Source organism: Macaca nemestrina, chromosome 6, assembly GCF_043159975.1.
Source record: "Macaca nemestrina isolate mMacNem1 chromosome 6, mMacNem.hap1, whole genome shotgun sequence".
Taxonomy (NCBI): domain Eukaryota; kingdom Metazoa; phylum Chordata; class Mammalia; order Primates; family Cercopithecidae; genus Macaca; species Macaca nemestrina.
This window is the reverse complement of record NC_092130.1, coordinates 47,775,804-47,799,996: the sequence shown is the minus strand read 5'-3', so window position 1 is coordinate 47,799,996 and position 24,193 is coordinate 47,775,804. Positions and strand designations below refer to the sequence as shown.

General features: G+C 48.9%; 1 protein-coding gene and 1 long non-coding RNA gene across 5 annotated transcripts; both read left to right on the top strand.

Annotated features, from left to right (window-relative positions):
• Positions 1-12,502: 12,502 nt before the first annotated feature.
• On the top strand, positions 12,503-17,153 carry IL13 (interleukin 13). 4 transcript variants are annotated; one of them, XM_071097756.1, is made up of 5 exons: positions 12,503-12,632; positions 13,134-13,313; positions 15,471-15,524; positions 15,773-15,877; positions 16,225-17,153. In XM_071097756.1, exons 3-5 carry the CDS (start codon positions 15,492-15,494, stop codon positions 16,330-16,332), a joined length of 246 nt encoding a protein of 81 aa, XP_070953857.1. In that variant the 5' UTR covers positions 12,503-12,632; positions 13,134-13,313; positions 15,471-15,491; the 3' UTR covers positions 16,333-17,153.
• A 2,005-nt stretch (positions 17,154-19,158) lies between these two features.
• Positions 19,159-23,100, top strand: LOC112424111 (uncharacterized). The gene is made up of 3 exons (XR_003014785.2): positions 19,159-19,277; positions 22,505-22,679; positions 22,961-23,100. It is a non-coding gene; the product is annotated as an uncharacterized lncRNA (long non-coding RNA).
• Positions 23,101-24,193: the final 1,093 nt, after the last annotated feature.

Below are 24,193 nucleotides of genomic sequence, written 5' to 3'. Positions count from 1 at the left end.
GCACTGACCACTCCTACAACCACCATCTATACACTGATAACTCATAAATGTTTGTCTCCAGTCCACATCTCTCCTAAATGCTTGACTGATATATTCAGCTGCCTGTGGATAACTGGGCATCTATCTGCACTTGAATAATAAATGTCTAAGACTTAAAATGAGCAAAACCAATCTTTCTCCCAGAACTTGAATCTCTTCCACAGGCTTTCAGTTAATGGCAACTCCATTATTCCAATTGCTCAGGCAAAAATTGGCATTATCTTTGATTCTTTATCTTACATCTCCTGTCTAATTCATCAGTTTAATACTATGGGTTCAATTTTCAAAACACATCTGGAATCTGACCATGCCTCACCATTTAAACCAACAGTCCCCAACCATTTTGGCACCAGGGACTGATTTCGTTGAAGACAATTTTTTCATGGACGGGTGGGGTGAGGGGGATGGTTTTAGGATGAAACTGTTCCATCTCAGATCATCAGGCATTAGATTCGCATAAGCAGCACACAACCTACATCCCTCAAGTTCAAATTCACAATAGAGTTTGCACATCATTGCTCTGGTCCAAGCCACTGCCATCTCTAACCTGAATAATCTGAGTAACCACCTAACTGCTCCCACTGATTTAGGGCCTGTTCCCCATGGTTCTCAACACAGCAGCCAGCAATCTTTTTAAAAAGTAACTCAAGAAAATGTGTTTCTCACGGGGGTGTGGGTTAGCAATTCTGAAATTTTTATGTATATACTAAAGTCAAACAAATACATACCTGTGTTGTAGATAATACAAATTTAGTTTCTCACTGTTGGAAAAAGGTGTTTGCATATCAGGAAGGGAGGCCATAAAAAGAACCCTGTGGTGTTGATTGAATCCAAAGGATCTGTATAAATTTATAATTTTAATATCTAAAGGATTTCTACTTCAATGAGGATGGAGTAAAAGCCACCCAAAATCTGCTCCTTCATGAAAGCAACAAGACTGGCAAAAATGTCAAAATCAACTTTTTCAGAAATTTGGAAAGCAACTAATGGTTAGCAACAAACTGAGGCGTGTTTATTAAAGGAAAACAGCTGAATCTCAGAGCAGAAAGTGGCATTTTAAGTTGCCCTAATCCCATGCCCCTCTTCCTTATTCCATGGTAGCCTTGAAAACCAACAGCCCTCTTAGTGTCTGTGAAAACCAGCAACCTAGTAACCACTGGAGGAGGCAGAATGAATTTGGAGGTCCCCCAGATCTCCACTACTAGAGAACTGCCTCTATTTGACTTGTCTGGCAACTCACTGAAAAGCTCCATTTTCAGGACCTGTCTTTATTTAACTCAGCTCACTCTGAAAACAGCCCTTCCTGCAGAATAATCAGTGGCAACTGGGTAACCCTGTGGCTGCCTCAGGCAGCGTTATCAGGTGAGGCTAACAAAAGGCTGACCAAGAAACTTAAAAGGAAAAATCTGGGAAGATGTCCATGGGAGCTTTGACAAGCTCAAGCATAATCCTGGGAATCTAGAAGTCCATGTGCATGTGCAGGGATGTATGCATGTCCTGAGAGGGTCCTAAGCTCTCATCTCTGGCCGACCTTGAAACCCAATTCATGCCAGAAATGAAGGTAAAGGCAGTTGTAAACTGCCCGCTGATACATCAGTGACATGACTGGACAAATATACACGCATGCACTTGATAAAAGCTAGAAAATTTATTGGTTCAAGGCATTAAAAAGAAAATCTGTCCAATCATTAGCTTACCCACTAGGCTGAGTAGAGACTTCAGGAACCAAACATAACAAAGAATACAGAATTTACAGAATTAGTCCAGGAAAGACACAGAACCAACCAAAAGCAGCAACAATAAGGAATAGTAACAGGTGCAAACCCTGGAGAGGAGGTAATCTGACTTCAATAATTGATGTAGTATTTAAAACAAGACACAAAGGACAGGAACATACGACCCATGCCATACACAGCAATTTAAAAAGCAGTCAATAGAAACAATCTATGAGGAAGCCCAGATGTTAGACCTACTAGGCAAAGACTTTAGGTATCAGCTATTGTAAATATGAAACAAAGTCTAAAGAATTAAAGGAAATTATGAGAATAATGTTTCACCAAATTATCGGGACTATCAGTAAGGAGACAAAAAAATAGAAATTCTGGAATTGAGAAATACAATAATGGAAATAAAAATTCACTAGATGGGGGTCAATAGCAAATTTGAACTGGCAGAAGAAAGAATCAAGTGAGTGCAATGACAGGTCAATTGAGATTATACAGTCTGAGGAATAGAAAGAAAGAATGAAGAAAAATGAAGAGAGCTTCAGAGACCTTTGAGACACTATCAAGTGTACCAGAATACCAAGTATGCCAATCATAATGAGAATCCCAGAAGAGAGAGAAAGGAGCAGAAAGACTATTGAAGAAATAGTAGCCCAAAACGCCCCAAATTTTATGAAAACATTAATCTTTGTATCCAAGAAATTGAACAAACTCTAAGTAGGGTAAACTCAAAGGGATTCACATTTAGATGCATCATGATCAAATTGTTGAAAAAGAGATCTCAAAAGAAAGAAGTAAAGCTAAGAACTGACTTCTCATAAGAAACAGTGCAGGCCTGAAAGCAGTGAAATGACATATTGAAAGTGCTGAATGAAAAAGACTATCAACCAAGAATTATTTTTGCAGTGGTGCAATCATAGCTCACTGTAGCTTCGAACTCCTGGGCTCAAGCAATTCTCTTCAGCCTCTCAAATAAGACTACCACCATGTGCCACCAAAATAAAATTAAAAAAAATATATTTAAGAGACAGAGGTCTTCCTATCTTGCCCAGGCTGGTCTTAAACTCCTAGTCTTAAGCAATCCTCCCACCTTGGCCTCCAAAAGTGCTGGGATTAAGGTGTGGGTTACTGTGCCCAGCCTCAACCAAGAATTCTATATCCAGAAAAACTGTCCTTCAAAAACAAGAAATGAAGACCCTCCCAAATAAACATTGTGATAACCTGTCTTCACCAGACTTGCCCTACAAGAAATATGAAAGGAGAATGAATCGTTTAGGATAAAATGAAACTAGACTCAAATGCACATGAATACTCAAAGAGTACTGGTAAAGATAAATATATAGGTAATATAAAAGCATAAATGTATTTTGGGGGCTGGGAGCAGTGGCTCATGCCTGTAATCCCAATCCTTTGAGAGGCCAAGGTGGGCGGATCACCTGAGGTGAGGAGTTCGAGACCAGCCTGCCCAACATGGTGAAACCCTGTCTCTACTAAAAATACAAAAAAATTAACCAGGCGTTGTGGTGGGCGCCTGTAATCCCAGTTACTCAGGAAGCTGAGGCAGGAGAATCTCTTGAACCCGGGAGGCAAAGGTTGCAGTGAGCTGAGATCACACCACTGCACTCCAGCCTGGGTGACAAGAGCAAAACTCCATCTCAAAAAAAAAAGTATTTTCGGTTGCAACTCTTTTCCTATATGATTTAAAGGCAACTGCATTAAGAATTTTAACACTGTTGATGGGCTTATAATGTATAAAAATATAATTTATATGACAATAATACTACAAAAGAGAGAGGCAACAGAACTATAAAGGAACTTTTGAAATGCAAATTAAGTTGACATTCATCTAAATTAAAGTGTTCATTTGTAATCCCCAGGGCAACCACTAAGAAAATAACGAAAAGCTTATAGTGAAAGTAACAAAGTTATTTAAAGAGGGCCCAATGTGATGATACCCCAGTAATAATGAGGACACCTAGTTCCAAGATCTTGATTTTAAAACACCCTCTTCGGCTGGGTACGGTAGCTCAAGCCTGTAATCCCAGCACTTTGGGAGGCCGAAACGGGTGGATCACGACGTCAGGAGATCGAGACCATCCTGGCTAACCCGGTGAAACCCGTCTCTACTAAAAAATACAAAAAACTAGCCAGGCGAGGTGGCGGGCGCCTGTAGTCCCAGCTACTCGGGAGGCTGAGGCAGGAGAATGGCGTAAACCCGGGAGGCAGAGCTTGCAGTGAGCTGAGATCCGGCCACTGCACTCCAGCCTGGGCGACAGTGCCAGACTCCCTCTCAAAAAAAAATAAATAAATAAATAAAATAAAATAAAACACCCTCTTCAATAAAAATAACTCTGGCTCCTTGGAGAAGTGGTTGATTTCAGGGCTGAAGTAAGGAAAATACAAAATGACCCTAGAATTTTTTGTGGTGCCAGAAATTAAGAAAATATTTAAAAAAAAAAAAAAAAGAGTTTGTTCGAAGAACACAGAACCCAACCTGAAGTAACTCCCAATGATCAAAGGTAGAACAATTTGAGAAACAAAATAAAGACAGTATTGGAGTATAACCCATAGAGTAAAATAAATATTCATGAACTTACATGGCTATACACAAGTACTTACTTTAAAAAAAATTAATGAGGGACAAGGACAGCACTTCTTTATAGTAGAATTACAAGTAATAAAATGTAGAAGGAAAGAGGGAAAAAGAAAAATCATCACTAGGCAAATACCACAATAAAAATCATTTCAGAGACGAGTCACTGATGAAGCTATTATTAGTAGGCACAAATCTGAGAAAAAAATTCTATAATCTCAAACTATCTTTCCCAATATATTAACTAAAAAGGGAAAGATAGTAACTTTATCATGGAAGAACCTGACAGAAACCATCTTAACCAAATGGTCAGGGTCAACATCACCAATAAGAAGGCATGGACCTCATGAACCCTGTGACCTGATGTGGTGAGAGGGCCCCAACTTCATCTCTGTGAAAACGTAGAACCTCAGTGCAATTAGGAGAAAACACCAGGGGGACCAAACGGAGGAACTTTTGACAGCATAACTCATCAGTATTCCTGGAAAATGTAAGGGTTATGAAAGACAAGACAAGACTGAGGAACCATTCAGACTGCAGGAGACCAAAGAGAATTAACTCAATGCACTGTGAGATCCTGGGTTGATCTTGAAACTGAAAAAGGATGTGAATGGAAACACTGGTGAGATTAGAATAGGATCCATAGTTTCCTTAATAAATCCATGCTCATTTTTCTGTTTTTGATCATTGCACTATGATTATGTAATGTGTTACCATTGGGAGAAGCTGGGTAAGGGGAGGGGATATAGAAACTCTCTGTACTATTTTTGTATCTTTTCTGTAAATATAACATTAATTCTGCTGGAGCCTTGATCTTGGATTTCCCAGCCTCCAGAACTGTAAGCAATAAATGTTTATGATTTATAAATTACTCAGTCTTGGGTACTCTACTACAGCAGCGCACACAAAATAAGAAAAGGGCCTTTGCACTTGCTTGTACCTTCAGCTTGGAAATTTCTTCCCCCAAATATCTGCATGGCCACTTCCTCTCATCCTTCAGGCCTCTGCCCAAATAACACCTTCTCAGTGATGTCTTACGTCACCATCCGATACATAATAGTGCACTCACTCCATTCTACCTGCCCTCTTTTTTTCCCTCTCCACTGTACTTTTCACTGTCTAACATACTATATATCATGTATTTGTTCATTATCTCCACCCACTAGAATGTATCTCTTAGAGGACAGGGACTGTGCTGTTTTGTTTAGCACCTACATAGTGAGCACTCAATAAACATTTCCTTAATGAATGTATGAACTTATCATTGTTATGGGAATTATTTGTAATTATTTGTCTCCCAAGGGCTTGGCACAGAAATGTATTAGATTAAGTAATAGGCCGGCGCAGTGGCTGATGCCTGTAATTCCAGCACACTGGGAGGCCAAGATAAGAGGATCACTTGAGCACAGGAGTTCAAGACCAACCTGGGCAACAGGATAAGATTGGTGCTACTATGGTTTGAGTGGTTATGAAGTGGGAGTTTATGTTCATTCCATTGTTTTTACTTGGAATTTATATTTTTAATGTAGAGAATTTATAAAAGAGACAAGCAATAAAAGGCAAACATTTATCTTGCACCCCTTTGACCTGGTATTAGTAAAACCTTGGTATCTAAAGGTTTAACCCTATCTCTACAAAAAAAATTAAAAATCAGCATGGGGGTGTGATGGTGCCCTGTAGTCCCAGCTATGCAGGAAGCTGAGGGGAGGCTCACTTGAACCCAGGGGGTCGAGACTGCAGTGAGCCGTGTTTGCACCATTGCTCTTCAGCCTGGGTATCAGAGTGAGACTCCGTCTCAAAAAAATACTAATAAATAAGTAAAATATGTCAGCCAGGCACAGTGGCTCACACCTGTAATCTCAGCACTTCAGGAGGCCAAGGCAGGCAGATTGCTTGAGCCCAAGAGTTTGAGACCAGCCTGGACAACACGGTGAAACCTGGTCTCTACAACAAATACAAAAATTAGCCAGGTGTACTGGCTCACCTGTAGTCTCAGCTACTCAGGAGGCTGAGGTGGGAGGATTGCTTGTGCCTGAGAGGCAGAGGTTGCAGTAAGCCAAGATGGTGCCACTGCACTCTAACATAGATGACAGAGCAAGACTGTCTTAAAAAAAAAAAAAAAAAAAAAAAAAAGTTATTTTCCTTTTATTTTAGGAATAAGGTACTTGCCCTGTACATACCCACATACTAGCATGACAGATACCAAAATATTACAATGATTATTATCTCTGGATGCTGGGACTATGGGGCTTTTTCTTTGCATATCTGTACTTCACACAATAATAACATTTTTGTGTAATCTTTTTTTTTTTTTTTTTTTTTTTTTTTTTTGAGACGGAGTCTCGCTCTGTCACCCAGGCTGGAGTGCAGTGGCCGGATCTCAGCTCACTGCAAGCTCTGCCTCCCGGGTTTACGCCATTCTCCTGCCTCAGCCTCCCGAGTAGCTGGGACTACAGGCGCCTGCCACCTCGCCCGGCTAAGTTTTTTGTATTTTTAGTAGAGACGGGGTTTCACTGTGTTAGCCAGGATGGTCTCGATCTCCTGACCTCGTGATCCGCCCGTCTCGGCCTCCCAAAGTGAATCTTTTTTTTTTTAATGCAGAATACTGACATTGGAGAATGCTCTTCATATAATTTAAGTGAAAAAAGAGTAAAAACCATATAGTGTATTATCTCATTTTTCTAACAAAATGTAAATGTGCACAGCAAAGATACAGAGGTGTTAATAGCGCCAGGGACAAGGGGTGCAAGATTAGTGCTTGCCTCTTATTGCTTGTCTTGTTTATAAATTCTCCACATTAAAAACTTAAATTCCAAGTAAAAACAATGGAATAAACACAAACTCCCACTTTATAACCAACCAAAATGACAGTAACTGAATTTTCTAAAGTTTTAAAAGCCCCAAAATGGGAGAAAGGGATGGCAGCACCAGCGTTGGAAAGGTGGAAAGTGGATGGACGGTGGGCAGACTACTTGGCTGACCCAAGGAAACGGCATCGCAGGCCAGCTGAGACCCATGGTGATTTACAGAGTCCCAAGAATGCTCAGGAACTGGGCAAAGACCAAGAACATCGGAAGGGCAAGGGTCAGTGAAAATAAGGAAAGTTGTTGAAACTCAGTTTAAGAAACAGTTAGATATCCATTTTTGTTCCTCAAAGTTGGGTGACCCTCCTGCAGCAGGGTTTTCTCCAGACAGGATATCTGGACCGAGAAACACCAGACACAGTGGAGGGCAGTCGAAATATGCTGAAATCGGCCGGGTGCGGTGGCTCAAGTCTGTAATCCCAGCACTTTGGGAGGCCGAGACGGGCGGATCACGATGTCAGGAGATCGAGACCATCTTGGCTAACACGGTGAAACCCCGTCTCTACTAAAAAATACAAAAAACTAGCCGGGCGAGGTGGCGGGCGCCTGTAGTCCCAGCTACTCGAGAGGATGAGGCAGGAGAATGGCATAAACCTGGGAGGTGGAGCTTGCAGTGAGCTGAGATCCGGCCACTGCACTCCAGCCTGGGCGACAGAGCGAGACTCCGTCTCAAAAAAAAAAAAAAAAAAAAAAAAAAAGAAATATGCTGAAATCAGGAACAGTCAACAGATGCCAAGGCCCCCACCCCCAGCCCTCTCTCCACCCTTGCTGCCAGAATGCTGGAGACAGGGAGAATCTTTTCTGTGCGAGCTGACCTGCCTGCCGAAAAACGACAAAGAAACTGGCACAGGAGGTTCCCCAAGTGAAAACAGTCAGCCACCCGCCCTACAGGAAACAGCCCCCTCCCACACATTTACCCTCAGAGCTCCCTATCTGTTTTAACATGTGCAGGCAATCCAGGATCCCCTAACATGCAAGGAAAGCCAATCACATGGAAAAAATATTTTTTTTTTTGAGGCAGAGTCTGGCTCTGTCACCCAGGCTGGAGTGAAGTAGTGTGATCACAACTCACTGCAGCTTCGACTCCTGAGCTCAAGTGATGCTCCCACCACAGCCTCCCAAGTAGCTGGGACCACAGGTATGCACCACATGCCTGGCTAAGTTTTTTTTGTGTTTTGCAGAAATGAAGCCTCCCTATGTTGCCCAGGCTGGTGTCAAACTCCTGGGCTCAAGCGATCAGCCTCCCAAAGTGCTAGAATTACAGGCGTGAGCCACCATGCCCAGTTCAAAACAATTTTTTAAAGAAAACTTGGAGAAAATAAAGATTATGTATGAAAAAGGAAACTTAGAAGCTATCTCATCAATGAAACAAGAACACAGTACCATTAGCGTGCATGTGCGCGTGTGCACACACACTTTCAAAGAATCAAATGCCCTCAGGAAGAAAGATGAAGCTATGAGAATATCCCAGAGGAGAGAAATTTTTAGAATAAAAAGAAAATTCAAGGACAAGTCCAAGAGGTATAATCAAAAAATGGCAGTGCCAATAAGAGAGAAGAAAGAGAACAGAGAAGAAAAGTCATAAAATATCCCAATTTAAGTATGAATACAAAAATATATTATTTTTATAAGTGAGAAAAAACAGGGTGCAAAAGGTGTATATGATGCCACTTCACATGTAGGGACAAGGGAAAATAAGACCATATATCCACAGTTGCTTGTATTTACATAAACAAATAGGATAACCCCCCCCCCAAAAAAAAAACACCTAAGAAAAATTGTTATTTGTGAGGGAAGGTGGAGATTCCACTAAATTTTTTACGTACACAGTTGACCCTTGAATAGCAGGTTCTGAACTGCACAGATCCACTTATCCATGGATTTTCTCCCGCCTCCGCCACCCCTGAGATAAGACCGACCCCTCTTCTTCTTCCTCCTCCTTGGCCTGCTCAACATGAAGACAGTGACACTGAAGACCTTTGTGATGTTCCACCTCTACTTAATGATGAAGAGGAAATATATTTTTTCCTCCTTCCTTGTGATTTTCTTAACAACCTTTTTTTTTTTTTTTTGAGATGGAGTCTCATTCTGTCACCCAGGCTGGAGTGCAGTGGCGTGATCTTGGCTCACTGCAACCTCTGCCTCCCGGGTTCAAGTGATTCTACAGCCTCAGCCTCCTGAGTAGCTGGGATTACAGGAATGTGCCACCAGTGCATCTGGCTAATTTTTGTATTTTTAGTAGAGACAGGGTTTTGCCATGTAGGCCAGGTTGGTCTCAAACTCCTGACTTCAAATGATCTGCCTGCCTTGGCCTTCCAAAGTGCTGGGATCACAGGCATGAGCCACTGCACCTAGCCAACATTTTCTTTAGCTTACTTCATGGTAAGAATACAGTATATAATACATATAACATACAAAATATGTGTTAATGCATTTTATGTTATCAATAAGGCTCCCACTCAACAATAGGCTATTAGGAGTTAAGTTCTGAGGAAGTCAAAAGTTATATGTGGGTTTTCAACTGCATGGCTGGGGGTTGAAAAAACAGGGTGAAGATGGGTGTCCCTAACCTCTGTGTTGAACAACCAAACAAGAAACGATACCATGTACAACCCAAAGAAGGGAGAAAGGAGGAATAACGTATATAGTTTTTATTTTTGTGCCATGTGAATGGAATATTTATTCAAAGATAAGAAGTAAAAATAGGGCCGGGCGCAATGGCTCACACCTGTAATCTCAGCATGTTGGGAGGCCAAGGCGGGCAGATCACCTGAGATCAGGAGTTGGAGACCAGCCTGTCCAACATGGCAAAACCGCATCTACTAAAAATACAAAAAATTAGCCAGGCGTGATGGCGGGTGCGTATACTCCCAGCCACTCGGGACCTGAGGCAGGAGAATCCCTTGAACCTGAGACGCGGAGGTTGCAGTGAGCTGAGATCACGCCATTGCACTCCAGTCTGGACAACAGAGCAAGACTCTGTCTCAACAACAATCAAAGAAGTAAAAACAACAGAGAGGTTTTTTAAAGAAATAAAATTTACCAGAACTTAATGGCATGTCTTCAGTTTGAAAGGGCCCACTACGTATCTGGTACAGTTATTGAGAACAGAACTATACCAAGGCACATTGTTGTAAAATGTGGAGTGTGGGGACCAAGACAATTTCTACAAAAGGAGTGAGGAAAGATCTGGATTCAAAGTGGTTCTAGACTTCTGCACTTCTGGAAGATAGGAGGCAACAGCACAGGCCTTTATAATTCTGAAAGAAAAGTATTTCCTGCCTAAAATTCTATACCTAACTAAACTGTCAAATTCAACTTGAGGATAAAACATCTATTTAGACATGCAAGTTCTCAAAAAGTTTACCTTTTCCACACCCTTTATTAGAAAGCTATCAGGGGATATGTTTACCCAAGAAAAAAGAAAGATCAAAAACTCAAGAGAAGCACACATAGTGGCGAAGGGAGTTCCCAGGGCAGTGGCGACAGGCCTCAGGACGACGGCTGTGTGGCAGGGTCGGGGGCAGTGCTAGATCAGAGCAGGCCAGACGGCCTGACCTCCCGGCTTTCTTAGGAAGATGAATTATGAGAAAAACTCATCAAATTTCTTGAGAGTAGTTTCATGTATTTGGTCGAGAGTTTAGGGTTCAGTCACTGAGAGAACACAGAAAACTAAGAATATGGAAAAACAAGATAATTATTAACTCCAGAGGTAAAAAGGTTTGAAAGAAAATAAAAGTAATCATAGCCAACCATGTTTCACCTGTGAATATATTAGTATCATCAGGCAAACAGCATACAAGGGTTTTGACTGACCCAAATTATGATCTATCTGTATTGATGAGAAAAAAGGAAGGATGCAGGTGGAGGAAGGACAGCAAGAAAGAAAGAACGAAATATTCATTGTAGACAAAAGCGCCTATGTCTAAAAAATCAAGAAACAGCAACCTAGGCTTAATTTAGAACCATGAAGGGAGATAAAGAGGTTTCCCTGGATAAGAGGCTGGGGTGGGGGAAGGCTGCTTGTCAAAAATGGAGAGATCTGAGTTTTTCCTCTACTTACAAGCTAACAAGTCAGCATGCCACACTTCACAGTTTCGTGGATGCTGGGAGAAGACACAGGATTCTTGCATCAACGGCAAACATGTTTATTATGCACAGAAGTAGTAGCAGAGCATGAACATTTTTGTCCCCTGAATTCCAGTTCTCCCAGGGAGACGCAGAGAGGGCCAGCTGGCACCTGCACAAATGGGTTGCTTTACAGGAGAGGAAGTCATGAGCTTAGGGAGCCTGAAGTTTTAGAATGGGAAGTGCGCCTGCCTTTAGCTCTCTTCCAAGGCTGTCTGCAATATAAACAACCTTTAAAAGACAGTAAGGGAAACAGCAGGGCAGTGAGTGCCTCACTCACAGGAGGAGCAGCAATGCCAGAGGCCCGTAGAGCACGGATTCCCAGCGCTGCCGCTTTACATAATGAACCTTCTTGATTTTTACAATTATCGGCATTCGTAACTTTCCTAAAAATAAAAATCTAAAAAATTAAATCGTTTCACTTACTAAAACAACTCTCTCAGGCCTTACTCCTCCCGACTGGGCATGTCTTTGCCAACGGAGACCCAGAGTCCGAGGAAACCCGAAAAAGCAACCCCAGCTTTCCCAGCTTTTCCAGGGTGAGCTGGTCCGGAGGAAGGGCGGTCCCAATCCCAGCGCTTCGGCGCCAGAGCAAAGCGGGGAGGCTCCCCATGGCCATCAGCGGGCGGCCCACGCGGCGCATTGCAGGCAGGTGCGAGCCACATGCGCCAAGTGCCCGGAGCAGCCCTTTAGTAGTTAGTGTTAATTAAAATTGCCCGCACAGGAGTGGAGCTCCACTGACAATCTAGAAACAAGCAACAGACCCTCTGATGTAGCCATCTGGGCCGCGCCTCTCCGCACGGCCCGGCACGCCTCGGTCCGCGGAGACCACCCTCGAGGGCAGGTGCTGCCGCTCGGCCGAGCCCGCAGGATCCCTCGGCCTGATACGGCCGGTGCTGGAGGGGCACGTGCGCGCCTCGGCCCCTCCGCCGCTCCCGCCCTCGCCGGTGCGCACTGGCGCACGGGGCGCCGCGGGCCCAGGTGTCCAGCTGGCCCCTGCCCTGCCTGGCGCTCGGACCACCACTTCCACTTTTGCCGTCCCCTCGCCAGCCTCCGTAGCTTCCAGACAGGCCGGTCTGCGCGCCCACCCCTGCTTCCCGCACCGGCCACCGCCGGAGGCCGTGGAGGAGGGCCCGGCCGCGCAGATCCCGCTTATCGGGCCTATCTCCTGTTACATAAGGCCACTCCCCTATCTCCGCGGGTCATCGCCGCCGCAACCGCCGCGCCAGCGCCTTCTCCCACGCGCGGGGGCGCGCCTGCCCACCGCTCCCGGCTGGGCTTTTGGTAGCCGTGGGGGTTACGGGGGCGTTGACTCATCCGGGCGGGGCACCGGGAGTTGCACAGCCCAGGGTAGTTCCCCGCTGCTTCCCCCATGATGGAGACCCTATGGGAGATGCCATGGACTCTCTACTGCAGGTTAGGAAACAGGCCCGTAGAGGGGTCACACAGCCAAGTAGCGGCACTCCAGGCACTAGGGGCCCTCGAGGGGAAGGGGCAGACTTTTGGGAGTCAGGGCCAGCAGCTGGGCTGGGAAGCTTCGAGTGTGGACAGAGAGGGTGGGAATGATGTTCCCTGTGGGAAGAGAGGGTGAGCAAGCTTGGGATGCCTCTGGGCGGGAATCCAGCATCCCTTGTGGCACAGGTCACAAGCACACCCTTGTGAAGAGGTTGAGCCCCATTGAGGACAGGACGGAGGGAGCCTGAGCAGGCAGAGAGGGGGGCTGGGGAGGCGCTGGCTCGGGGAGGAAGTGGGTAAAGGAGAAATCTTGACATCAACACCCAACAGGCAAATGCCGTGGCCTCTGTTGTGGGGGTTTCTGGAGGACTTCTAGGAAAATGAGGGAAGAGCAGGAAAAGGCGACATGGCTGCAGGGGCCAGGCCCAGGAGCTGCCCCTCCACATCACTCATTCTGCAGAAGGGAAACTTGAGGCCCCCAGATGCCAGGGGTTGATCCTGCAGAGACTGGTGAGCAAACGGGTTCACCCCAAGTCCCAGTGGCACTAGGAACACTTATAATCTCTGACCTGAACTAAGGCTGCCAGCCTGGCTCGGTTAAGAGTTTCCCAGCAGGATGGCCCGTGCACTTTAAATTAAAGGGGCCAGACACTGGTGCACACTACTCCCAGCCACTCTGGAAGCTGAGGTGGGGGGATCGCTTAAGTCCAGGAGTTGGAGGCCAACCTAGGCAGGTAACATAGTGAGATCCCATCTCCAAAAAAACAAAAAACACCAAAAAAGGTCCCAGGAAGACCTCTGAACCTGTCTGGATCGCTCAGTGGAGACCTGGAAATCTGACTTTTGACAATCCCTCCCACAGTGGGGCCAAGGAGGAATTAGGCAAGCCAAAAGAAGTGAACTTTACTCTTCTATTGCCTGTTTGAATTTTGTATCCAAGCAAGTATTACTTAAGTAATTTAAGAGACTGGTTTATTAAAAAAGTAAAACTCCCCAAATTCCCATAGCTGGTAGACTGTGGCCACAGCCACAGTGCACTATCTGCCCAGCACTTCCGGTGACCCAAAAGGGTCTGAGGACAGGAGCTCAGAGTTGGGTCAGCTGTCTAGGTACTCAGGGTTGTCACAGGCAAAACTGCTGGAACTCAGGGCAGCATTGCAGATGCCATGCCGCTCTCAGGGCCCCTTGCCTGCCGCTGGAATTAAACCCACCCAGATCTTGGAAACTCTGCCCTGGACCCTTCTCGATAAGTCCACGAGAAATCAAACTCTTTCCTTTATGCGACACTGGATTTTCCACAAAGTAAAATCAAGATGAGTAAAGATGTGGTTTCTAGATAGTGCCTGAAAAAGCAGAGACCATGGTGTCAGGCGTCACCACTTGGGCCTATAAAAGCTGCCACAAGACGCCAAGGCCACAAGCCACCCAGCCTATGCGTCCGCTCCTCAATCCTCTCCTGTTGGCACTGGGCCTCATGGCGCTCTTGTTGACCATGGTCATTGCTCTCACTTGCCTCGGCGGCTTTGCCTCCCCAAGCCCTGTGCCTCCCTCTACAGCCCTCAAGGAGCTCATTGAGGAGCTGGTCAACATCACCCAGAACCAGAAGGTGAGTGTCGGCTAGCCAGGGTCCTAGCTATGAGGGCTCCAGGGCGGGTGATTCCCAGGATGAGGTAATGAGCAGGCTGGGCTTGGATCCTAAGATGCCTATGGGTCAGGAAGAATCCCCATGGACCAAGGCCTGGCCCAGCCATGAGAGAGAGAGGAGCTGGGCTGGGGGGCTCAGCAGTGTGGATGGACCTATGAAGGGGTCTGGCAGAGTCCCCAGGGACTACCTGCTCTCCTGGCCTGGCCTTGTCTGCCACTGCCAGCTCCTACTCAGCCATTCCTGAACACAGGACAGCAGAGAAGGGCCAGCACCCTCCCAGAACCATGTGGCATTTGCCAGCTGGATTTTGACCATAATAATGCAGCCATTCTCCCCAGCACCGTAATAGGCCTGCCCTTACAGGAGGATTTGTGAGTAGAGTCCACTCCTTGCCTCACTAGTAACAGCTCACATGTCTTGAGCGCTGCTTACACCAGGCCTGGTACACGTGCTTTATGTGTCATTTCATCACTGCCAGCCACCTCAAGAGGCAGGTACAATGAACCCATTCTGCTAAGGTTCAGTGAGGTTAAGTGACAGAGGCTGGATTCAAGCCGGGCCTGGCCAACACCAGAGTGCCCATGCTCCTAACTGCAATGTTCCCTGACAATCAGAAGGCAGGGCATTTAATACACCAGACCCCCACTGCCTCCCATCTGATTTGTCTTGGTCAACAGTGGCCCAGGCCACCACTACTTCACTCATCCCCACCCTGGCCCTTTCCACAGGCCCCTGTCCTCTTGCCCTGACTATGGCAAGCCTCGCATGCAGCTTGTCCCTTTCTAGTGGTGTCACTCAATTTTTTTTTTTAATTCCAAGACCCTATACATGGGTCCTCACCCCCATGCTCGCTGTTCAAAGCAGAAAACGAAGCTCAGGAACGCTGAGGGGCTGCCAGGCCTGCCTCTGCGCCACACGAGGGATGCGTGTGGGGCCTGTGCTGGTGCAGACCTGGCCTGGGCTGGCAGGGCAGGCCCACGACCCCTGCCAGCACTCTGCTCACTGTCACTTTGCTCCCGCAGGCCCCGCTCTGCAATGGCAGCATGGTGTGGAGCATCAACCTGACAGCTGGCGTGGTAAGGACCTTCAGGTGCGGGGAGGATGGGGCAGAGGCTCCAGGCCTTGGGCCTGTCTTCTCTGAGACTCCCTTCCATGGCTGGGGTTCCAAGCAAGCTTCAAGCGCTCTCCTCCCTCCCCCAATAATCTGGGCCCTTCCCACCACCCAGACTCATCTGCACCAGGCATCTCAGCCCCATCTTCCTGCAGACTCACAAAAGGCAGCCACCCCAGCAGGGCCTGACCCCTCAGTGTCCCCTCTCCACAGTACTGTGCAGCCCTGGAATCCCTGATCAACGTGTCAGGCTGCAGTGCCATCGAGAAGACCCAGAGGATGCTGAACGGATTCTGCCCGCACAAGGTCTCAGCTGGGGTAAGGTGCCCCCCAACCTCACCCCCACCCTGCACCCCCTCCTGCCAACCCTGGGCTCACTGAAGGGAAGCTGGCTGAATACCCAAGGTGTGTGTCCACCCGGGGGGGGGGGGGACATTGTGGCAGCAGGGACATGGCCTTCGGGATTTACAGGACCTGGGCTCAAGGGCTCCTGACTCCTACCTGGGCCTCAATGTCCACATCTGTACAGTAGAGGTACTAACAGTACTCACCTCCTGGGGACTTCCGTGAGGACTGAACGAGACAGTCCCTGGAAAGCCCCTGGTTTGTGCGGGCCGTTCTGCCCTCTGGCGTCCCACTCACGCACTGGCCTCTTTGTCCTGCAGCAGTTTTCCAGCTTGCGTGTCCGAGACACCAAAATCGAGGTGGCCCAGTTTGTAAAGGACCTGCTCTTACATTTAAAGAAACTTTTTCGCGAGGGACAGTTCAACTGAAACATCGAAAGCATCATTATTTGCAGAGACAGGACCTGACTATTGAAGTTGCAGATTCATTTTTCTTTCTGTTGTCAAAAGTGTCTTGGGGAGGTGGGGAAGAGGGTTAGGGAGGGGGTAAAATTCCTTAGCTTAGACCTCAGCCTGTGCTGCCTGTCTTCAGCCTAGCCGACCCCAGCCTTCCCCTTGCCCAGGGCTCAGCCTGGTGGGCCTCCTCTGTCCAGGGCCCTGAGCTCAGTGGATCCGGGGATGACGCGTCCCTACACCCCTCTCCTGCCCTAGAGCACACTGTAGCATTACAGTGGGTGCCCCCCTTGCCAGACATGTGGTGGGAGAGGTACCCACTTCACACACAGGCAACTGAGGCAGAGAGCAGCTCAGGCACATTTCTTCTTGGCCTTATTTATTTTTGTGTGTTATTTAAATGAGTGTGTTTGTCAGCGTTGGGGACTGGGAAAGACTGTGGCTGCTGGCACTTGGAGTCAAGGGTTCAGAGACTCAGGGCCCCAGCACTAAAGCAGTGGACACCAGGAGTCCCTGGTAATAAGTACTGTATACAGAATTCTGCTACCTCACTGGGGTCCTGGGGCCTCGAAGCCTCATCCGAGGCAGGGTCAGGAGAGGAGCAGAACTCTGCCAGCCAGCAGCCAGCTCTCAGCCAACGAGTAATTTATTGTTTTTCCTTGTATTTAAATATTAAATATGTTAGCAAAGAGTTAATAATATATAGAAGGGTACCTTGAACACTGGGGGAGGGGACATTGAACAAGTTGTTTCATTGACTGTCAAACTGAAGCCAGAAATAAAGTTGGTGACGAATAGGCCTGATTGTATTTGTCTTTCATTTTGGCCTTTGGGGACACTGGTGGGTGGTCTGAAGACTCTGAGGAGCTCTTTGGGAGGCTGGCGGGTTGGAGGAGGGGACTGAGATGGATTACAGTGAGGATGGGGTGCAGTGACCTGGCTGAAAGCAAGCTAGCTCCCGGGGGTGGGGACGTGGCCTGAAGGAAGCCCCACCTTCTGTCTGCCGTGCCAGCGAGGACGGAGAGACTTGGGCCAGGCTGTCAGGGTTCAAGGAGGGCATGAGGAGCAGACGGAGACCCAGGAAGTCTCACGATCACATCTCCTGAGGACTGGCCAGCTGTGTCTGGCACCACCCACACATTCATGTCTCCCTCACAACCCAGGAGGCCGATGAGAACTGTGAGGCTCAGAGAGCGTGGGTGGTTTGCCTAAGGTCACATAGCTACTTCCTCACTGGGGTCCTGGGGCCTCAGAGCTCATCTGAGGTAAAGAAGCAAAGCTGGGATTGGGGCCCAAAACTCACTTTAACTCCAAAGCCCACACACTTAACCACCCTGCCTATTTCTGTCCAAATGTCACCTGTCCTGAATGGAGTTTTTCCCTCTGTAAGATTGTCATCAACCTGTTTGGGCCATCTCACTGACAGGGAGTTCCCTACTATTTTTGAGAGGCAGCCCATTGCCTTTCTGGACAGCTCTCACCATTAAGGTGCACACACGCACCGCCTCTGTGAACAGGGCTCTGGCTAGGCCACTCCTCAGCAGCTCTTGTTGCTTCTCCCTTGGCCCTGGCCAGCAGCTGGAGTGCAGAGACCAGCAGGCCTTACCAAGCCACAGCTCCAGGCCATGCCCGTCAGCAACGTTTTTCATTGTGACTCTCTGGGAGGTGCCCAGGGCAGAGGGTGACTCCAGGATGGGATGCCCTTGCAGTGGGTGATAGTCATCAAGGACCAGTCTCAAACTTGTAGTGGCAGGCAGGCGCCCTCATTGGGGAGCCCAGAGCCCCACGGGGACACCACAGTGATGCTCAGAAGTCCCTGAAGGCAGCCGACCTCTGCTGCTCACAGCTGTGTCATTCACGCAACAGCAGAGGACATGGCAGGGAGTTGACCAGGGGGCTGATGATGGCAGTCAGCTACTCCAGAACCACTCACTTTCCCCAAGGAGAGGCAAGGGAAGAAGGCAAACCCGACAGTGCAGGGGCAGGGGACACTTGGCCCAGAGGAGAGAAGACTGTGGGGGTGAAGAGGGTGGTGGTGCAAGAGCTGGGTCTCCAGCAGGCTGTCCCGGGCAGGGGACAGGACCAGCTCTCTGGTGCCAAGCCTATTAAGTCCTGTCACATTTGCTGAGGGAATACCTGCAGGGGACCACCACAGCAGACATCTGGGCTAGTGACAACCAAGACACCACATGCACTCCAGGTTGAGCCCCAGAAAGAACTCTGTAGACACAACACAGGGTCTGCTGCGGGGAGCTGTATGTCCTCCCTCGGGAGGGCCTCCCCTCTGGAGGTGAGCAGCGGCTGCTTCCGCGGAGGGTGGGAGAGTCTCGGAAGCCAGAGGAGGTGGGTGGGATTCAGGGTCTCGGCATTCTGAGTCTAGGGTTTAAGGCTGGAAGGATATTTATGGAGGGCAATGACTTTGTAAACAGGACCTAGCAATCCATCTCCCATCTTTGACCCATGTCCTCTCTGCCAGCCAAAGTATTGCCCTGCCTATCCAGAAAGAAGATGGAAACCCTTCCAGTGAAATTCCACGTGACTCCTTCAAGAACAAAGACTGGAATTGAGACTGATGTGGGGCAGAGTTCCTCAGGATCCTCCAAGGCCCTGCTCTGAGCCACACATTCAGGACGGCCTGTGAGGCAGGTGCACAGTGCGGACGGCCAACGGCCGTCCTGGGCCCCACCACTAGGGGTCTGCAGCTTGCCACTTCCTCAGCCACTGTGGAGCTCCTGTCTCTCACACCTTCCAGGCTGCCCCCCAGGAAGGGGGCCTGTGGTCACTGGCAGTGCACCCTGTGCTGGAGAGGGCATGGGGCTCTCCAGCGATGAGGGATGCCTTACGGAGCCACAGAACCGAGCTGCAGCTGGTGGCGACAGGGAGAGGGCCCTGTCAGGAATGAGAAAGGAAGAGAGAACAAGGTAGGTAAGTGTCAGTGGCTGCAACTGTGGCTGGGAACCTCCCTCCCTGGGGACTGACCCCTGGCGGTGTTTGCTGGGAGTTTTCTCTAACCACGTGGCCTAAGTTCTTTCATAAACAAGGCAAGCCCTCAGCAGGGCTCAGAGAGAGGGGGGTTGAAAAGGGAGAAGAGTGCTTGGTGAGTGGGAGGAAGAAGCTGACCATGGGGCCCAGGTCGGGGAGCCCCTTGGCACCTCGGGAACCCCAGCCCAGGAGGTTTCACTGGAAGAGGGGCTGGGCTTAAGTGAGAAGTGAGATACACGCGAGTTTCCGGTGAACCAAACACCTCAGTTTGCTGCTCAGATGAGGTGTCAGAAAACACTCCCAGTCACTTGGCGGGTTTCTCCGAGGCTGGCCCCCTGTCCCGCGCAGGACGAGAAGGAGCAGGCCCCAGGGGGACCAGGCCCATCTCTTATTTCCTTGTGACAGAGGCAGCAGCTTGAAGTCTGGACTTCATCTGGCCCAGCGGCTTATCACTTTTTCATTATGGTCAAAGAGAAACGTCTTCTGCTTATGACCTTCATCTAGCTGGTCCATGGTAACACATTGCAAACCTGTTCCCCGCTTCGCCTGCCTCCCTTCTAAGGAGGCCCGGCTGGGGCCAGGCTGACTATGTTCCAGACAGGACTGCCTGGCCAGGGACACGCTGGTCAGCTCCTATCTGGCCTTTCTAGGGGTCCAAGCTGGGGTCAGGACTGGTGCTGTCTCCTCAGCTGCCCTCCCCCACACTCATAAAGCCCCATTATCTTCATTCATTTCTCAGCTCCACCCAAAAGCAAGAGGGCAAGGGTTTGCAACAAACTTTCCCAGATCAACTGATTTCTCGGCAGCAAGGGCGGGCCCCATGACAAAGCCATTTGAAATCCCAGAAGCAATTTTCTACTTACGACCTCACTTTCTGTTGCTGTCTCTCCCTTCCCCTCCACTATACCTTTTCTTGTGGAAAGTGATTCTCTCACAGTGTCGTTCAGAAACACCCCCAGCCATGTGCTGCCTGCCCGGGTAGACGCTGCTGTGTGGTCAGAGGTGACGCAGGCACCAAAATTAAATATAGCAACTCATGTCAGCTCCGCTCTCTGCATCACTACGGACAAGCGTGCGGGGGCCGGCACCACTTCCCCAAACCCTCAAGGGAGGAAGGCCTGAGCCACCCATGGCATCCCCTGTAGACCCACAGCCCGATGGCCTGTTGGCCACATGGTCCATGACTCCCTGCCCAGCCCAGGACCCTGTGGCAGAGGAGCTGTGGTGATGCCACATTAGGAAAAGCAATTTTTATTTACTCTTCTTTCTTCTGATCTGTTCCCACATTTTCTATAATGAGCATGCATTCATTTTCCAATGGGAGACAAAGATAAATTTCATTTTAAAAAAGCAAAAAGAACATGAACATGATGTCTGCATCATGGAAGGAATGTACTGAGACAGGCTGGTGAGGAGACCTGGCTGCAGCATCCCCCCGCTGGACCAGCACCAGCACCCCTCAGACCAGCCTAAGTCCTCCCTCAGGAGCCGGCCCCCTCAGGAGAGGAGGGGGGGTCTGCAGGGGCCTGCAAGGCAGCCCCTCAGCCAGGCAGGCCTGGCACTGCAACTCCCACGGGCTGGCACTCTTGGACCCATCAGATCTTGCATTGTCAAAGACAGAGGAAGGTGCTGCCTTCTTGGGGGTCTTCGCCAGGCCCTGGCCTGCCAGGGCACAGGAGCCAGTGGGAGTGGGAAGGGAAAGGGTGGGCCGCCCATCTAGCTCTGAGGCTGAAGTGACATTAACACTACAGGGACAGATGGCGCATTCCTGCAGCCTCCTCAGCAGCTCTGCCTCTCTTGGGAAAAGGACCTTCCACCTGCTTCTGAAAGGCAAGAGAAGCCAGTGGCCTGCAGAGCTACTTCCCCACAGCTCTGCAAAGCAGTCTACACCACTGCCTGCCTGCCTCAGCTCCCTCCTCCCCTCGGTCCCTGTGCCCTTGGATGAGGCCCTCCATGTGACTGTGCTCTGGGTCCCATCCCTTCCCCTCTCAGGGACACAGGCAGAACATACAGCTCAGGGTGAAACCAGCCCTGGCTTCAAGCCCCAGCTGTATCCCTGACTTCTAGTGTTGTTACTTCAGCCACATCTCAGTGCCTCCGCGGAAATGGAGCTCCACTCATTCATTCGACAAGTATGGATTGAGGCCTGGCCTGGGTGTCAGACCCTGTTCTAGGTGCTGTGGGTCCACTAAATAAAACAAGGTTGCTTCTAGCAGGGAGACAGACTAAGCCAACAAGAGAGCACTCAGTGTGTTGGGCGGTGGTAACCACTCCTGAGGGAGACAGAACAGACCGGGCTGCACGGCAGGGAGGGCGCCGTGTTACACGGGAAGGTTGGAGAAATCTTCCCCATGCGATAAAATGAGAACAGAGATCGGGATGAAACAAGGGGAGGGGACAGCCGTGCACAGATGGGAGCAAAGTCATAAAGGGAAAGGGAACTGCAGGTGCTAAGGTCTTGAGCAAGAGCAAGCTGGGGATGCCCTTCCCAGCACTCACGGGTGACCCTCGGGCTGGAGTAGAACCTGTGGCGAGGGCAGCAGGAGCCCAGCAGGACCTCAGAGGCCAGGACTAGGCTTCACTTTAAGTGGGATGGAGTGATGTGGTCTGACATGCATTTGGTTTTTTTTGTTTTGTTTTTTTGTTTTGAGACGGAGTCTCGCTCTGTCACCCAGGCTGGGACTACAGGCGCCTGCCGCCACACCCGGCTAATTTTTTGTATTTTTAGTAGAGATGGGGTTTCACCGTGTTAGCCAGGATGGTCTCGATCTCCTGACCTCGTGATCCGCCCGCCTCGGCCTCCCAAAGTGCTGGGATTACAGGCATGAGCCACCGCGCCCTGCCAGTCTGACTCACATTTTAACAAAGTCACCGTGGCTGCTGTGTGGAGAACGCAATGTGGGGGCGAGTGCGAAACAGGGAGATGAGCACCAAGGCTCCCGCAGAGATGCTGGTGGGGAGCGATGGTGCGTGTGGTAGTGGAGGACTGGAGAGGGGCGTGTGTGTAAGATACATGTATACATTATACTGCTACTGTATATATTATTTACTTAAATAGTATATTATATAATGCATAAAGTATAGATATATAATATATAAATGTGCATATATGTTAATATTATTTATATCTGCTATGCAATTACATTTTTAAAATCTTCTATTACAGAAAATTTCAAATATACACAAAAGTCACTCCCAAGCATCCATTGCCCAGCGTCAACAATGAGCAACTCATGGCCAATTTTGTCAATTTTGTTCCATCTCTACCCCTGTCCCTTCCCCACCAACACCAATCCGAGATGTCACATCAGTGAAGGGAGAGGCTTTGGGATGGCCTGGAGGTGAGTGTGTGAGGTGTTCCTGTGTTGTGTGTGAACAACTGCAAGGACGGAGCTGCCACTCACTGAGCTGGGGCAGCCTGTGCTGATTGTGTCCCATTCAGAACACAGCTGTCAACCACCGATGCAGCCTGCAGCCCAACACAGCTGCCCTCCCAGATGCCCATACCGAGTTCCACCTCATCTGGCCCCTTCCTGTGCCCCCACTGCACTCAGACATTTCATGAGGTCACTGATTATCAACTCATCACTCTGTGCAGCAACGTGTGTCTTTCCTTATCTAGCCTCACCTACGAGGAACATCGCTGCCACTGACCACTGCTCCTCCTCTCTGGGCCTCTCTCACGCCAGGACTCTGCGCCCTGCATCATCACCTTCCAGCGTCATGGGAGTCCCCTGGCTCATTTCTTGTCCCCTGTCTCCTCTCACCCCCTGGCCATATTGTTAGGTCAACAGGAACAGAGGAGAGCCAGGGTGACACCATTTTAAAATCAACTCCATCTTAAAACTAGCTAGGCATATTCCTTGCCAGTCACCACCCATGGTCATGAGATGTTTATGCCAAGGAAGCAGTTCAGTCATGCCCGCAAGGACAAACTCCCACAACAGCAGAATGTCCGGGTGTCCTGATGTCTCATAACAGTATATGCTTTCAAGATAGTTACAGTAATGCTTTGATGTACTTACTCACTAAAAGGCCAAGGATAAAACGTTCTTTAAATCAACAAAGTACTACATTTTGTGACACTGTCAGCCCACCCACACACAGACATAACTTAGCTTGGCTTTTGTATAGACAAGACCCCTATATAAGAAAAACCTTTAGCAGATGAAGCATTCCTGCTCGTGCTTTCTGAGAATAACCTACTCTGAATTGCTTTCAATAAACCATCCCTTCTTTACTGCACTCCACGCCTCGCCTTGAATTCCTTCCTGTGTGAGATCCAAGAACCCTCTCTTGGGGTCTGAACCAGGACCGCTTTTTCCAGCAACACTGTGTTCTTCCCCGCAGCTTAGTCAACCTCCATGTCTACTGCCTGCAGGCTGGACCCTCCCCGGTGCTCAGAGCATGGCCCGCAGCAGCCCCTTAGCTGGTGGCTCCCACCTGCCGCCTGCCCTCCTCCCCTGCCTCCTCCCCAAGCCAGAGAACTGGGGCCACCTGCAACCTCCTGCTCTCCCTCATCCCCACATTCAGTCACTTCCAAGTGCTATTAATGATGATGGTCGTGGTGATGGTGATAGATGGCATTTTCTGAGGGCTTGTGACATGTCAGTCACCACACCAAACACTTCATATTTGTCACCTTCTATAGTATTCCCTTGCCCCTGTAATCAGCCCAGTTTTACAGAGAAGCCTGGACAGGGGAACTTTTCCAAGGTAACCCAGAGCTGGGATTCAGAACCAGCCAGGTCCCATGGGCACCAGGACACCAGGTCTTAACCTGGACACTGTGCTGGGACAAATGACTCAAGAGCCCACAGCTCTCCCTGCCACCGTCCCACCTGATTCAGGCCAG